Genomic DNA, 16,248 nt, shown 5'->3' on the forward strand with positions numbered 1-16,248 from the left:
GGAGTGAATGATTCTAATTAATGAAACATTTAAAATAGATGTGTTTTAAGGTTGTAAGATTCAAGGATATAGTTATATCCTAAATAATATTGTGATCAAAATATGTGGTTCATGACTGAAATATATAAAAGTGAATGATAAAAGGTGCTTTTTTTTCCTTTATGTGCACATTTTTTAGTTTTCTGTATTCAAATAATGGTACAAATAATACAGAAAAGTTATTATAAAAAGATAATTGAATGAATAAATAAATATTAACCCTCAATTTTCTTCATAAAACCCACAAATATTTAGTAAATTTTATGTTTTGAATACATTTTCAGAAGTTTTGACAATCCCACTTAAATAACTTTATATTAAAAATATAATTTTTTATGGTAAAATTTTCAAATCCCACCTAGACTATTTTAATTGAGTTATAGGTAAACAATTCGATTAAATTTAACCTAATAAAATTTTATTTATTAACATCATTAATCTTAGTGCAACTATTCTTCTTTCTTCTTTTTTACTGGACATATATAAAATAATTATAATATTAAAATTGTTGTAATTTTAATATATACTTAGGAGTGAAATATGAATATGAAATATAAAAAAATCGTCATTAAATATTATTTAAATAAGTTATAATTTAATGTTTTTTATTTTAATTATTAATTTTTCTGAAACTTTTTCTTTTCGCTCAAGATTTTAAAAAAAATAAATCAACACGTGACATTTAAATACGGTGTATAGTTATGCAAGTAATAAATTCTTTTAAGTAGAAAATAAGTAAGAATTGAAAGTAATTTATAAAGATTTAAAGTGAATAAAAACAGAAGTTACAAATGAAGAGTAAATTCCTCTTCATTCTAATTATTATTTTAATTATTCTTTGAGTCAGTAAATATATTAGATATTTACAACTTATATTTTTTTTTAATAATATATCATAAATACAAGTTTGAGACTAGTTAAGCTATTTATTTATTAAATTAAGTAAAATAAATAAATGTTTTAATAATTTAAATATGACATATTAAATAAAATATTTTAATTATTATTTTTCATTAAAAATCGATATATTAATTAAAAATATTCGAAGTCTTATTCTTTACCAGTTATGTATAATATATTATATATTATATTATTATATTATATTAAATAAATTTGATTTGTAAGAAGCAATAAAGTTCAAATTACGTTAATAATTTAATATTTAATAACATAATATTAAACTACATTAAATTTGATCCAACATATGGTTAATGCTATTGAAAATTTGGATTTTGAAAATATACTTTGAAGTAAAAACGGTAAAATGTGTTACAAATATTTGACAAAATGAGATTCACAGAAAATAAAGGCAGGCAATTGCTTCCTGCACCATGTCACTACATCCGATTTCAGTGAAAAAGACGAAACTGTCAAAAAAATTCCAAAATATGGGTTCTGGATTTTCCTTTCCAGAACCAAATTTTATATTACTGATTTTTTATCTGAAATGGATTTTTCATTTTTTTTTCGGATTTTTATTTCTAAAATACAATAATCTCTTTTTCAGATTTTTTTTTCCAGAATGTATTATTTTCAATTCTGAATATTTTTTTTGAAATAGAATTTTAATTTTTCTTTCTGGATTTTTATTTCTGAAACTCAATAATCAATTCCGGATTTATTTTTCCAGAATATATTATTTTCAATTCCGAATTTTTATTTCCAGAATAAAGGGTCTTTTTGGAAATTAAAAAAATATGTTGGGTGCAGGTTAAAAATGATTGGGTGTAGGAAGCATTTGCCGAAAATAAATTAAGATCTCATTTTATAATTTTGCAATAATGTTAAGAAGCCCATCCTCTCCTATAAATATCTAAGAATGAACAATCACAAAATTATCATAACAAATTTTAAGAGTTTCAAATTTGATAATTATATTTTGAGATTAAAGTTTGGAAAAGATGTCAAAGAACTCATTCATATTATCACTTTTGTTTGTAGCTCTTGCCATGGAAACTTGTTATGGTATTTCACCCCTTCTTCTTCAATCAAAGTTCTTTTTTTCTTCTCATGTTCTTCAATGAAAATTATTATTTTTTTCTCATATAAATTATTATTATTATGTGTTATAGGACATTCATTTTCAAAGGAAAGTGATATAGAGTTAGTGCCATGCCAAGAAATACAAGATTGTTATACACACATGGGTGCTATAGCTTGTGATGCAACAATAGTTTCTTGCTACGAGGGATATTGCGTTTGTAATCATAAACAATAATTCAGGTATTCAAATTTAAATTAATTAATAATATCAAAGATTTTCTTTATAATTAAATATATCGTATTTCTATTTTTTTTAATAATATATTTTCATCTAATGATGATTATTGAATCCTAAAATTTCAACCTAATTGAAATTTCAGATTTTATAGTGATATTTAACTTGAATTTTTTTATAATATATAGATTAACTAAACATATAATATTTGAGTGTCAACTTCTAATACTATTTATTCTTATTAAGGTGAATGTTTATAGTATTATAAATTAATATCGTTATTTTTAACTAATTTTAATTATTTGGTATATAATATTTCATTCTATTTACTTAATTTGGTATATAAATTTTGCAGGGAAGCAATTAGAGAGGCAGGAGTAGGAGTTTGATGAAACTTTTTAAATAAATGTATTATTTTAAGGTTGTAGTGATAGGAAATTTCTGGCCAAAATAATATTGTGAATGGTTGATTCAAATATATAAAAGTGTCTCTTTTTTTTTCCTTTTTTTATGTCAACATTTTTAGTTTTCTATAATCAAATAAAGGTATTATTAATGTAGAAAAGTTCTTATAAAAGATTATTAAATCAAATAAAGAAATATTAGCACTGAATTTTGTAATGAAACGATAAATATTTAAAAAGGGTTCATAACATCTATCTTAATTTAATACATTTGCAGAAAAGTTATTATAAAAAGATAATTGAATGAATGAATAAATATTAACCCTCGATTTTCTTCATAAAACCCACAAATATTTAATAAAATTTGTGTTGATTGAATATATTTTCAGATGTTTTCACAATCCCACTTAATTTTAAAATACAAAATTTTTATGGTAAAATTTTCAAATCCCACCTAGACTATTTTAATTGGGTTGAGTGTTGTTTAGTGATAATTAGCCTTGTACAATTACATATTTAAAACTAGTTTGAAGAAAAAGAAGGATTACAAAAAGGACAAGTACTTTCAATCTATAACACTCCAAAACTGAACATCAAACCAAATATAAACTTGATTAGTTCACATGAAATAAAAAAAATCATCATTCTTGAATTCCTCTTTAGATCTCATTCTTGCAACTATACAAATATTTGTTCACGTACATAATATAATCATCATCGCAGTTCATACACAAAAAACACATGCAAATGTAAGCTTTTGAAATAAAGTTCTGATATAAGAAGAACTAATTTGGTTAGTAATTCATAATTAATTTAGTTTTTTTTTTTCACTCAAAACACTATCATACAAATCCAAATATCAATCACACTAATTCGATTTCATTTCAATTCATTGTTAAAACTATACAAGTATCAATAGAGACATTCAAACAACTACTGAAAATATCAAAAGCATTAAAGTCGTTCGGTTAACAATCAAAGAAGAACAAGAAGTCACTTCATACCTCAAAGCACCCAACGGTCACATCTAGACTCTTCTAAAGCAAACGTTCTTAATGATAATATTATAAGAAATACATCCATCCCATTATTTTTGAAATAAAGTAAACTCAATTTTCTTTGTAATTTCTTTAATTTTTCAATTTATGTTAGAGACTATCTGAGATGTTTTTTTTTAAGATTTAAAGTTGATACGAATTTAATAATGTGAGATATGACGTATTTTGACATATTTTATAAAAGATTTATGAATCATTAAGGGTGATTGATGAATTCATTGGTGTGCATGATGATGATGAGTAATTAGAAGATATGACATTACTATGAAGATTTGTATGCGTTAATAGTTACCAAGGTTTTAATGTTGAGATGTCACAAGTAATAAGTTAAGGAATTTGAGAGATATTCAAATTCTAATGACATTCTAAGTCAGATAGATAAATATACCATATAATGAAAGAGTTAATGGAGTAAATTGAGTGTGCAAGTCATATGTACTAAACTAGAACGGTAAAAATAACTTCTCATTGAATCTTTATATATTGAAATAGTTAATGGTATATCGATTTTTATGATGTTATAATGTTAAATAATAAATAAATTATTTAATTATTTTACATATTAAAAATATAATTATTTTAATTTAAAAATTTTGTTGTTACTTTAATTTTATTCATTAATATTTTCTATTTTTAAGTTAATCTAATATGGTTAATAAAAAAAATGATAGTAAATATTAGATATTGATATCTATACCTATATATAAAGGAGATTATTCTCTTTAACTGCTCTTAATTATTTTTCTATTTTATTCTTATATTAATATTTGATTTTATTTCATTATCATGGACATTGCGCCATTTTCTATTTTTTTATAAAACATTTGGTATACGGGTGGAGGATGAGAAAGAGAGGTGGAGGAGTGCTTTTTTGTGTGGATATTTCAGTCATTTTCTATTTTTTAACTAATTATTATTATAATTAAATGAAAACTGTTTTTTTAAAAGACTAATAAACTGTAATTTCGTAAAAGCAGACGTGATAACCTTCTTAGGACGTGAAGCAATTTTTTTTCTTCATATATTTATCTCAAAAATTATAATTTTTATCTCTTTTTATTATTTGATTTAATTGACATATTTTATTTAATTTTTAATATTAAACATAATTATATATAAATTATAAAAATAAAAATTACAGATACACTATTTTAGTTTAATTGACATTTTTTATTTAATTTTTAATATTAACATGTTTCTTCTAGTATTAATTAAAAACATTTGAAGTCTTACTCTTTCCCCACTATAATATATTATTAGATTATATTAAATAAGTTTGATATGTAAGAAGCAATAAAGTTCAAATTATTTTAACAATTTAATATGTAATATCATAACATTAAACTACATTAAATTAAGATTCCATTTTATAATTTTGCAATAATGTTAAGAAGCCCATTCTCTCCTATAAATAGTTAAGGATGAACATTCACAAAATTATCATAACAAATTCTAAGAGTTTCAAATTTGGTCATTATATCTTGAGATTGAAGATTGGAAGAGATGTCAAAGAATTCATTCATATTATCACTTTTGTTTGTAGTTCTTGCCATGCAAGTTTGTAATGGTATTTCATCCCTTCTTCTTCAATCAAAGTTCTTTTTTTCTTCTCATGTTCTTCAATGAAAATCATTATTATTTTTTTCTTCTCATGTTCTTCAATGAAAAATATTATTTTTTTGTCATATAAAATTGTATTAAGAAGATGCAAATATGTGTTGTAGGGCATTCAATTTCAAGGGAAGCAAAGGCAAGTGTAGTGGTAGTTGCATGTCAAAAAATAGAAGATTGTTATGCCCACTCCAAATCTTTACCTTGTGATCGAATACTATTGTCTTGCATTGATGGATATTGCGTTTGTAATGTATAAACAACAAATCAGGTATTCAAATCTAAATTATAACTTAATTAATAATACAAAAGTTTTTTTTTTCAATTAAATATATTGTAAGTTTTTTCTTATGTTTTTCTTTAATAATATTTTTTTATATAAATAAGATTTAATTACTTTTTTTCGTCCCTATATTTATAGTCAATAGTCAATTTGGTACAGTGATTTTTAAAAAATTCAATTTGGTTGCTTACATTATTTTGGTGAATACTGAATTAGGGTTTAAGTTATTCAAATTGGGGATTTCGAATTTCTGATTTAGGGTTTCGAGGATTGTTCCCCTGCGTATCAGAAACCCTAAATCAGAAATTTGAAATCCCCAATTTGAATAACCTAAACCCTAATTCAGTATTCACTAATGTAGGCACAATTTACGTAACTTACACGTGTCTGCCACATAAGCACCACTTAACGTCGTTTGGTGATATTTAACAAAAAAAAAGACCATTTTGAATACAACATTTTTAAAAAGGTAAATACTAATAATATTATAAATTAATATGAAGTTATTTTTAACTAATTTTAATTATTTGGTTTATGATACCCATTTACTTAATTTCACTCTCTTACTGATGTTTAAAACATCGTTATCATTCTTAGAAGCATGTAATCCTCTTAACAAGCTTGGATATTATATTTCATCATCATCATTTCAAATTATGAAAAATTATCAAAAGTCTAAATTAAAAAAGTAATTGTTTTTGCCATTTATTTTCCACTTATGTCTTTCATATTAAAGGCTTTATTTTATTTATTTTTATTAACATTAAAATTATTCAATTTTGCAGGTAATTTGTTTTGAGGAACAATAAAGAGAGGGAGAAGTGAATGATTCTACTGGATGAAACCTTTTAAATAAATTTATTTTTTAAGGTTGTAAAATTCAAGAACTTATAGGATATTTCTGGCCTAAATAATATTGTGAATGGTTCATGGTTCAAATATATAGAAGTGAATAATACAATAAAAGTGTCTCTTTTTTCCTCTTTTTTTTTTATGTGAACAACTTTAGTTTTCTATAATCAAATAATAAGTATAATTAATGTAGAAAAAATCTTAATAAGGGATCACTAAATAAAATAAAGAAATATTAACATTGAATTTTTTATTGAAATGAGAAATATTTAAAAAAGGTTCATAACATCTATTGGGTCTAGATCGAACTGAATGTAGTTTTAGGGAAGTCAAGCCATGATGAGACTCATGGGCCAATCTGGGTTGGATCCATGTTGATCAAGTTAAATCGAGTCAAATTGAGTTAGACCCACGTTAAGTCAAGCCCACCTTGATTTTTCGTTCAAGTTGAGTTTATTTCACCCCAGGCTCAATCAATTCACCCACATTGAGTTGAGTTAGGTCGAACCCATATCAAATCGAGTCAAGTTGGTCCAGGTCAAGCCGAGTCAAGTCATCATAAGTCAGCCCAAGTCGAGTCAAACTCATGGCAGGTCAAATTGTGTCGAGACCACAATGGATTGAGAATAATCAGACTCATGTTAGTTTGGTCTATGTTACACCAAGTAGAGTCAAACCATGACAGACCCACTTAACATTGAATCGAGTCGGATTCACATTGTACTAAGTTAGATTATATCGACTCACTTGAACAAATTGGAGGATCCTAACCTTCCAATTAAGTTACCAATAATAAAAATTAATTTAAGAACATTTTATAATTAATGTAAAATTATGTAGGGATCAATTTATTTAATTCTAAAAAGTATTTAAGAGTTAATTCTCCCACTTTATATGTAAACTTTGATAGTTAAAGTTTTTTCCAACCCACTCTATTATAAGGCCGATAAAAGAGAACTTATTTTAAGAGTGAAGTTGGCTTATACGAATTCACTTGAAAAAAAAAATCAAAATTTAAAATATTTTATCATTTTGTTTTTAATTTTTACCCTTTTTAATATAATGTTGGTAGCAAAACCGCATCAATTAACATCCTACAAATAGCATAGTACAGTTCCTACATTTTTCTAAATATTTACATTAAATAAGACCTCTTCCTTTCAACCTTTTTATTCTGAATATGAAAATCGTGTAATTCGATGGGTAGCATTCTTTCTGAGTAGTTTTAGCGTAACCAAGAAACTTACAGCAAACTTTACATTAAATAGGATGAAAGGTTCATATACGATACCTGAACCGAATTTACACAAATAAAAGGATTCATTTAACACACAAAAAATGAACAAAAGCTATGATTACTCAACCAGTTTCCGTCAGAAAAGTAATAAACAATTCATAAAGTGGACAAGTTTCAAGTGAATGCCAAGTAGACTACACTAGTTAACTTATTCATAAATAAATGCTATCTTTTCTCTACAGAAACAGATAAAACGAACCAACGATCAAAACACAGCGAGTTTTGTTTTAAAACTATATACACATAATAAACAAGAGCTGTTGAAAGATGCAGTTGGTACTTGGTAGGTTCTTCACTTTTCTGTCACACTTGTTCATTTCCCTTGAGAATATTGTACTTGCAGAGAGGACAAGTGGCATTCATCTTCAGCCATTTCACTATGCATGAAGAATGAAAGTGATGGTTGCAAGGAAGAGCATGGAGCTCTGCTCCGTCCTCGTATGAACAGAGGCAAATACAGCATTCCTGAAAAACAACAGCAAATATTAATAAAATAGGCTCCTGAAAATGGAAAGTTGAATCTTAGCAGACCATATTTTTACAGTCCACAGATGAAGGTTTCGATTTTAAGGTAAATGATGTTTTATCTAATGAAGGAAATTTATTCTTTAAGGGATAGACAAGCTGGAATCTTGAATAATAATAACAAAAAAGACACTAAGCAACATACTAGAAGAGCTCAAGCCTACATACATCTTCAACTAGATTCCTCTCAAGAATAGTTCAGCAAAATCTTCACTAAAACCATTTATGCAAGTAAATTTCACCCGTTTAATATTTCCTTGGTGACTTCATCTTTGATAAGTGTCAAAGTCTACACTTATCAAATAACCAGTACAAATCTTTGTGCATTGACCGAAATAGAAAATCAAATAACCAGCAATTTCTATTTCATAGAAGTGATGAATGTGGGACAAAAATAAATAGCATTTGAGAAGAGCATACCGCATCCTCTGGTAAAAGTATTCGTTCAGTTGCCAAGTAAGCACTGCTGGTTTCTATGGGAACCATTGATCCACCTCCACCACTGGACTTATCCTCATTGCTTGGTATTCGAAATCTGTATTTTTGAAGTATGCTAAGATCTGCTTCTGACGCACCTTCCTGTGTTATTCCAGAACAAAAGGAGAAATATTAGAAGGTTCACAACACAACTATGAAATATTTTAGTCCGTCTAAAATATGTTTTATTCATACCTGTCCTGCAACCGCATAGAGGATAGCAATGATGCAGGGTAAACAACAACAAAGAGCAATACCAATCAAGCACGCCAAGACAACACAAAAGATGGCGAAAAAGACATCAAATGCCAGAAAGACAACAGCCAACCTGTAGAATTACAAAAACAGATTTTTGTCATTAATGCTAGCAAGATTAACAAAATTCAGCAAACAATTTGTCAAAAAGAATTAGCAAGTATCAGAACATTCGAGTATTCATGAATATATGCAAAAGAAAATGTAAATTAATAATATTTAAAGAAAATATTGGTTTAATTGATAGATTATTTTACAGGAAATAAAAAATAAAAATACAATATAAAAATGTGTTTGAAATTTTTAATATTGAAAAATGTTAAAAATTAGGATTAATGGGGATTTAAAATAATTCGTAATGCTTAATTCTTTTTGATCTTGAATGTGGAATCCCCGAGCACACATACTTATATGTGTATGCATTGTTCAGGTACCCGAACATAAAGCAAATATCATCCGTATATGAGTCAACATGTATAGATAGATATCAGGATATTAAAACTAATATACAAACATTATTTTAGAAGTTGAAATAAAGGCTTACCAGTACAATCGTGGGGCATCTTGCAGAAGTATATCACCACCAGAGACAACCCAGTAAAAGCCCACTATCCACCAAAGGAATGAAACTCCAGTATTTAATGATTCACATCGTTTTGTGAACCTGTGTTGTAAATAATCAAAATTTGGTGTCATCAAATATTAATTAATTATATAATACAGCCCAAAGAAGTATCAAGTATAATATAATATAATATTAAAAAGTATGATATGATACTAATAAGCCTAACAACATATAAGACTATAGTAGATTAACATGCTTCATCAGCCAGGGTATTTAAGATAAGTACAGACATCTTATTCCTTTTCCCAAAGATAATAATAGTTCTCTCATGTGGGCCGTGGTTAGCCCTCACATTACAGTACACCATGTCAGGTAAAACTTCTGAGCAAAAAATATCAACGGAAGGATTCCATTTACTGAAACCTATTTGAAAACCATAAATTCTTTCAATATTACCAGACATTTACTAACAAACTTTTTATCAACTATCGTGACTAATCCTCTTTTAGTATACAACATAATAGCGACAGCAATTTATACTATTTTATATCTACCCATGCTTGGAGGCTTAATAGTACTCAAGCTTTCAGCAGAAAAAGAACAACTATTGCTCTATCACATATTAATTAGGTCCAAGGATGAACCTATCACAGTTAATAACAGAATAAACAATTGCAAGAATACTTAATTTTTTTATTCCAGAAGGCTGATATAAAGGGGGAAATAGTGAAAATTAATAGCAATTGCATGCAAAAACGTACAGGTAACATGAGGGGTGGGGGACAGCACGACAAATGAAAACCCACAGCTAAGTATACCCACAATGTAAAGTAGTGAAAAGTTCACTGCCTATATAGCCTCAAACATTATAAAGGAAAGCAACATTTTATTAGCTAACTTGGTCACTCCTGTATCAATTAATGTTGAAAGAATGTAAGCTATATAAATATAGCATACTCCAATATCTTCAAGAAGCCCATGACACAAAACCTCCTTTAGGGAAACAACTCTTCTATAAACTTGTCATTAAGTACAAGCCCATAAATGATCTTATGTCTTACAAAATATCAATCCATCCAAAACTTGAGCTAAAAGTAAATTAATTAATGAAATGTGGCAATAAGGAAGGATTGAACACTACTCTACTTAATCAAAGAGATTCCTATACCATCTCAGTAAACCAAGTCCATTAAATACTAAGTTTTGAGTTGTTTCAAATGTACAGGTACAAGCATGGTTATCAAACTCACAAGTTAACTTGTTCGAGGGAGTGAGTTGACTCATAAACAAACTCGTTTTTGGAATAGACTCAGTAAACTAGTTGTGAACTCAGTTGAACTTGCAACTCTATAACCGAGTTGGCGAGTTCAAAGTGTTTTTTTTCTTTAAACCTAAAACAACCCCGTTTCTGAACCCAAAAATCAAAGAAACTCAACTGGGTTGATCGGGTTAGGGTTTGTGTTCACATTCTTCGTGATGGTGTGTCTATGTTTCAATCGTGGTTGATCGGGTTCTCTCACTCGCATTCGCCTCTGCTCGTCGTCTATGTTCCGATTGAAGTGGTGCATCGTCGTCTATGATCTTTGATCATCATGGTCATGTCTGTAACATCTATGTTCTATTTGCTTGGCCATATATGCAAGAGAGAAGCATGCACCAGTGCACCATATCTGCAGAGTTTTTTTTTAATTGAAAATATTGGGAGATTACAGCAATATTTTCTAATATTTAGAGTTTTTTTTTTCAATTGAATTCAATTTTTAATTTCAGAAATTCCATTTTTTAAATTCATGTTTTTTATGGTATATCTGGGAGTGGATCAAATTCAACCAAGGGCAACCCAAATGCATCCTCATCTAACTAAAGTAGAAGCAAAAATACTTCAGGAGATAGGTCAGATATTGGATGGAAACACGGGAAAGATATTAATGGGAATGGTAAAAAAGTGAAATGTAGTTATTTTATTAGTATTGTGGACTTCAGATTTAAGTAGTTTGATTAATTATATTATTGAAATATTTTTTTCATACGAAGTAAACTTCTACGAGTTTATGAGTCGAATTTATGGAGTTCCCACAAGTTTACATAGATTCTCGAGTTTGATAACCTTGGGTACAAGTACCTTATACAATATGCATATTAAAAAAATTGAAACAATAGGAAATTGAAAGACATGTTATGTTTTAGTCAACTTTTAAATTAGGTAGAAATAAAATGAAAACAATTAAAATATATATTCAATGCAAATTAGCTTAAACAAAAGGGTTGCATCATCAAAGTCCAACCAGAGAAGACAGCTGAATAACCCTTCCTTAGCACTAAAGAAGCCACATAAAGTCATAACAGTCCTCACTAGTGATGTAATTTGTTCATACCGAGGATGCTCTAGCTAGTGCTGGCATGTGTTGGCTCGAGCCAATCCAAAATAGACAATAAAATATGTATGTGTCAAACATATGGATGCTGCCATATCATATACAAATTCCTGCAGTACAGGTATGACGAGCTTTCGCATTTCAACATGTTAGGGCCAAAACTATATTTATTATCAATACAATAATACATGCTAAATCCATGATGCACATTCTAAATAGTTTACAACCCTTGCTTAGGCAGTAAAGATAGCAAGCTACATACCTACTAGATAGGCAACCCTTTAGTTAGTTAAATTAATTAGTGAGTAATTAGTGTTAGTTAGTTAGTTAGTTAGTTGAGAGCTAGAATAAATAATTAGAGAAATAAGGCATGTTGCCTATAAATAAGAAGAGGTGTTGAGAGGAATGGCTGATTGAAGAATTAGTATTGTGCCTAGGGAGAGTCCTAGATCTCAAGAATATCCAGGGAAATTGTACATTTTTGTTGTTCATCAATAATAGCATGTGTGCTAAACCAGTTTCTATCAATGGGTATTAAAGCTTGGATCCAGGAGTTTGGGGGAATTGTCAAGAAAATGACTTCAAAATTAATTCCAAGATTTGATCAAGTGATGCCTACTGGTGGACATCAATGCAGAGCACTATTTTGGGGACAAGAAAGAACACTATCATGGTTGTTGCATTTGCATTGAGAGGAAAAGCTCTTGAATGGTGGGTTTCATGTAAAGAGAACAACCAAGTTGCAACCTGGTGGAGTTTGGATTTGTCTACAAGATTAAGAGAATGAGGAGCAAGAATGTGGAAATGAAGTTCAAGAGAAAAGCCAAGAACAGTGATGTGAAAGTAGAAAGTGATCACAAATGCAGCAAGAAAACATAAAGAAGATGAATAATTAAAGAGAATAGAATCAACAACTGAAGGCAAGAAATGAGGAAATCAGAAAATTGTTGCAGAAGAAACCAGAGTTCTAGGAAAAGGAAACCTCCCAAGAAGGAGATATCCAACAAAAAACAAGTGGAGAAGCAAGATCTAGAGGAATGAAAGAACACGATGAGCAGGGAGAAACAGAGGGTAGAGAATCAGGAGAAACATTCTGAATTAAGAACTAGAAGACAAAACAAAGATAAACATTTGAAGGTGGATAACAACTTTGGAGAAGAAGCAAACATCAGTGAACCAGAACAGAAAAGGGACTATGATATGTCTCATCAACAGCTGCTTGCCACAATGTTCCTTTTTCATGGCCAAAAATGCTGCAGAAGACAGAGCATTGGACGAGCATTGGGGCATTCAAATATTAGTGTTTGGTCCAGGAGGAGTGAAAGCTATTTTGAGTTGCTGGGTGGGGTAGGCTTGGTCACCAGGCTTCGATCAGTTGGGAGGGGATGCCTTTCAGCAGCCTCAGGCTATTCAACTAGAGGACAAGATGAAACTTTACGGAGATGTATTGATAGATAAGGTAATCCCTTCAGTTAGCTAAGTTAATTAGTAGAGTAATTATTAGGCTTGGGTAGTTGCGAGCTAGAATAGTTAAGATAAGAGAAATAAATAGCGTTGCCTTATAATAGGAAGAGGTGTTGAGAGGAGTGGCTAGTCAGTTGGAGAGTCGGTATTGCAGCAAAGGACAGTACTGGATCTCTCAAATATCCAGGAAAATTGTGTTCTTTCTTTTCATCAATAAACAATGTTCATTGTCCGCTGAACCTGGACCAGTTTTTATCACTAGTATTGTCCAAGTTATGATATTAGACAAACACATACCCCACTCATCACCCTTCACTCATCCAGATCAACCTAACTAATGAATAAAACATTTTCACATTTGTAGTTCACTACCTCTAGCAAACCAAATTTTGTAATCAATACGCCTCTTCACGGCACTATGTCAATCCTATCAAGTCCAATCACAAAAAATTACATAACCCTGAATCATAAACCAAAGCATAACATTTGAAAATTTCTTAGATTAACTTTACTAGACTACCTAATAGAATCTTAAACAGCAGTGTATAAACATGACAAAGGTACAATACAACAATTTTCATCTGACCCTGCAACTTCAACTCACTCCCAGTTCGTATCTACTAAACCAAACCGGCACAAAAACAACTACCCTTTTCCTCCACAACATAACACAAGCACTAACTTCACCAAAGCACCCCAGAATGCATAATTTTTTCCAAAGTTCAAAATTCGAACTCAAAACCCTAGCATCCAAACAGTTGAAAAAAAATGAAAAAAAAAATCATTAATTGAAAAAGAAAAACCCTGCTTACTAAAATCAAACCTCTACAATCTAATAAAATTGAGTTGAACCCACTCAGACATCAAATTACGAAATTGAAAGTCAAAACCAGAACATCCAAAAAAGGAACAATTCCATAAAAACGGAATAACTCAGCTCAACACAAACAAAATTGAATTGAAAGCCAAAACCATAACATCCAAAAAACAGAAACAATTCCACAAAAACAGAATAACTCAGCTCAACACGAACAAAATTCAATTGAATTGAACGCACCGGGAGCGAGACGAATTGCCAGAGCTCCCATCACCGTCATCGCTGTCGCTGTCGTTGCCGCCATCATCGTTGTCACTTCCGGCTTGGCTCTCCAAGTCCCGCGCCCCCTGGCCGCGGCGCGAGTCTCTCCGGCTACGGCGCCGGTACTCTACCCAGACGAGCACCACATGCACAAGGCACTGCAGCCCGTACCCCACGATCCACACGCGGATCGGCGAGTTCGGCCGCTCGCCGGTGGTGCATGCGAGCATCACCACCGAGACGACGACGAACGCCATGTTCCACGACATGTCGAGCGCCACCACCGGCTTGGAGTAGCCCCAGTCCGCGCGGCGCTCCTCGAGCTCGCGCGCCGCCGTCTCCCGCACCAGCATGGATGGCCCTCGGCGGCCGGCGCGGCCGAGGAGGAGCGCCAGCGCAGGCGCTCGGGCCGCGTCTTGGCGGTTGCGGAGCAGCGGCGCCTCCGCCGCGGCGGTTTGTGATGACATGGCAGACCGAACTCTCTAGAGAGAGAAAGAGAGAGCGCGTTGCATAATTGAATAACAGAAATTGAAATTGAAATTGAAAAGGTATGACAGAAAGTGAGAATGAATGAAAACAGTGTTCTTATCGTTGTTATTAAATAATAATAATAATAATAAAAAATTGATGAGAGTTTTGAAGATGAAATTGAAGAGAAGAATGAGAGAAAGAAGATGAATTTGAAGAAGGAAGCGATTGTGCAGTTTGCGTTGAAAGTTAGATCAGAGAATGGTTGTTGAATCGTTTGATGAGGTGAGAGTCCAGCAGAACAATGGGAGTGTGTTTTGGTGCAATTCACCTAATAAAATATTATTTCATTTTTTTATTTATATTTCCTCATATGAGTTTATTATTAACTAAAAAAAATTACAAAAAGCAAAAACTTAAATGTTTATTTATACTCAAAAATATATTTTAATAATATTTTCTAATTTTAGTTTTTTGTAATTTCAAACATAATTAATGAAGGAAGAATGTTTTTTAGCAAGAATGGAATTATTGGTCCCAATATGTAGAGTTTTGTCCAAGTCAAGTTTTTGCTTTTATATATAAGTGATATCAAAATTGTAAAGTTTTATTATTAATTTGTATATTTCTCTTGTACACACTTTTTTATTACTGTATAAAAATATATTATGGAATTAGAAAGGGTGACTTTGAAACAAAGTATTTTTTTATGAAAGGAAAATTTTAAAATAAAGTGTTTTAAAATATTTAAATAAGTTCTAATTAAATATAAAAAAAAAGTGTGTAAAATTATGAAAATAGTTTTTGTTATAAAATGTTGTGTACTGTATAGTTTTAACATTGAAAATAAAAAAGTATATGAATATTTATAAAGTAAGTGTGTATATTTTTTAAGTTTCACCAAATTAAGTAAAATGCTTCCTATCTTTCTATCATTTTGTAGTTTTCTTTTTCATTATTTGTTTGAAAATATTATACTAATACTTCATATACATTATATTAACTCTTTTAATTTTAAAAATATTATAATAATTAAATGTTCCGGTATCACCAATATATCTCATACCGCTCAGGGATCGAGGCAATCGAGGTCAATGATAGTTTATATTTTTTTTTCTCCTCCAACTTACTCTTTTAAATACAAAACCGTGATGGAGTTCAAAAATTTCATAACAGACAATATCTCAAATGCAGTGATTGATCCTAACAATACTATTTTAACAGATTCGCGACAACATTTAAAAGAAAAATCAATGTAAATGTTAAAAAAAATGTGAGA

The 16,248-nt window shown here is 29.8% G+C and overlaps 1 protein-coding gene across 1 annotated transcript; it reads right to left on the bottom strand.

Annotated features, from left to right (window-relative positions):
- Positions 1-7,804: 7,804 nt before the first annotated feature.
- Positions 7,805-15,302, bottom strand: RIE1 (RING-finger protein for embryogenesi). Its single transcript, XM_068606151.2, has 5 exons — positions 14,481-15,302; positions 9,564-9,683; positions 8,960-9,092; positions 8,708-8,866; positions 7,805-8,227 (listed from the first exon to the last, which is right to left on the bottom strand). The coding sequence occupies exons 1-5, from the start codon at positions 14,966-14,968 to the stop codon at positions 8,066-8,068; spliced, it is 1,062 nt and encodes a 353-aa protein (XP_068462252.1). The 5' UTR covers positions 14,969-15,302; the 3' UTR covers positions 7,805-8,065.
- Between the last annotated feature and the right edge of the window lie 946 nt (positions 15,303-16,248).

The sequence above is a fragment of the Phaseolus vulgaris genome, chromosome 3, assembly GCF_051622355.1.
Source record: "Phaseolus vulgaris cultivar YP4 chromosome 3, ASM5162235v1, whole genome shotgun sequence".
In the NCBI taxonomy this organism is placed as follows: domain Eukaryota; kingdom Viridiplantae; phylum Streptophyta; class Magnoliopsida; order Fabales; family Fabaceae; genus Phaseolus; species Phaseolus vulgaris.

Bases quoted from the DNA above. Each gene is read 5' to 3' on its own strand.
- RIE1 (XM_068606151.2), bottom strand. From the start codon at position 14,968: ATGTCATCACAAACCGCCGCGGCGGAGGCGCCGCTGCTCCGCAACCGC. The intron at 9,684-14,480 runs GTGCGTTCAATT...TTTACAACACAG, and splicing joins GGCAATTCGTCTCGCTCCCG to GTTCACAAAACGATGTGAAT. The intron at 8,228-8,707 runs GTATGCTCTTCT...GTTGTTTTTCAG, and splicing joins TACTTTTACCAGAGGATGCG to GAATGCTGTATTTGCCTCTG.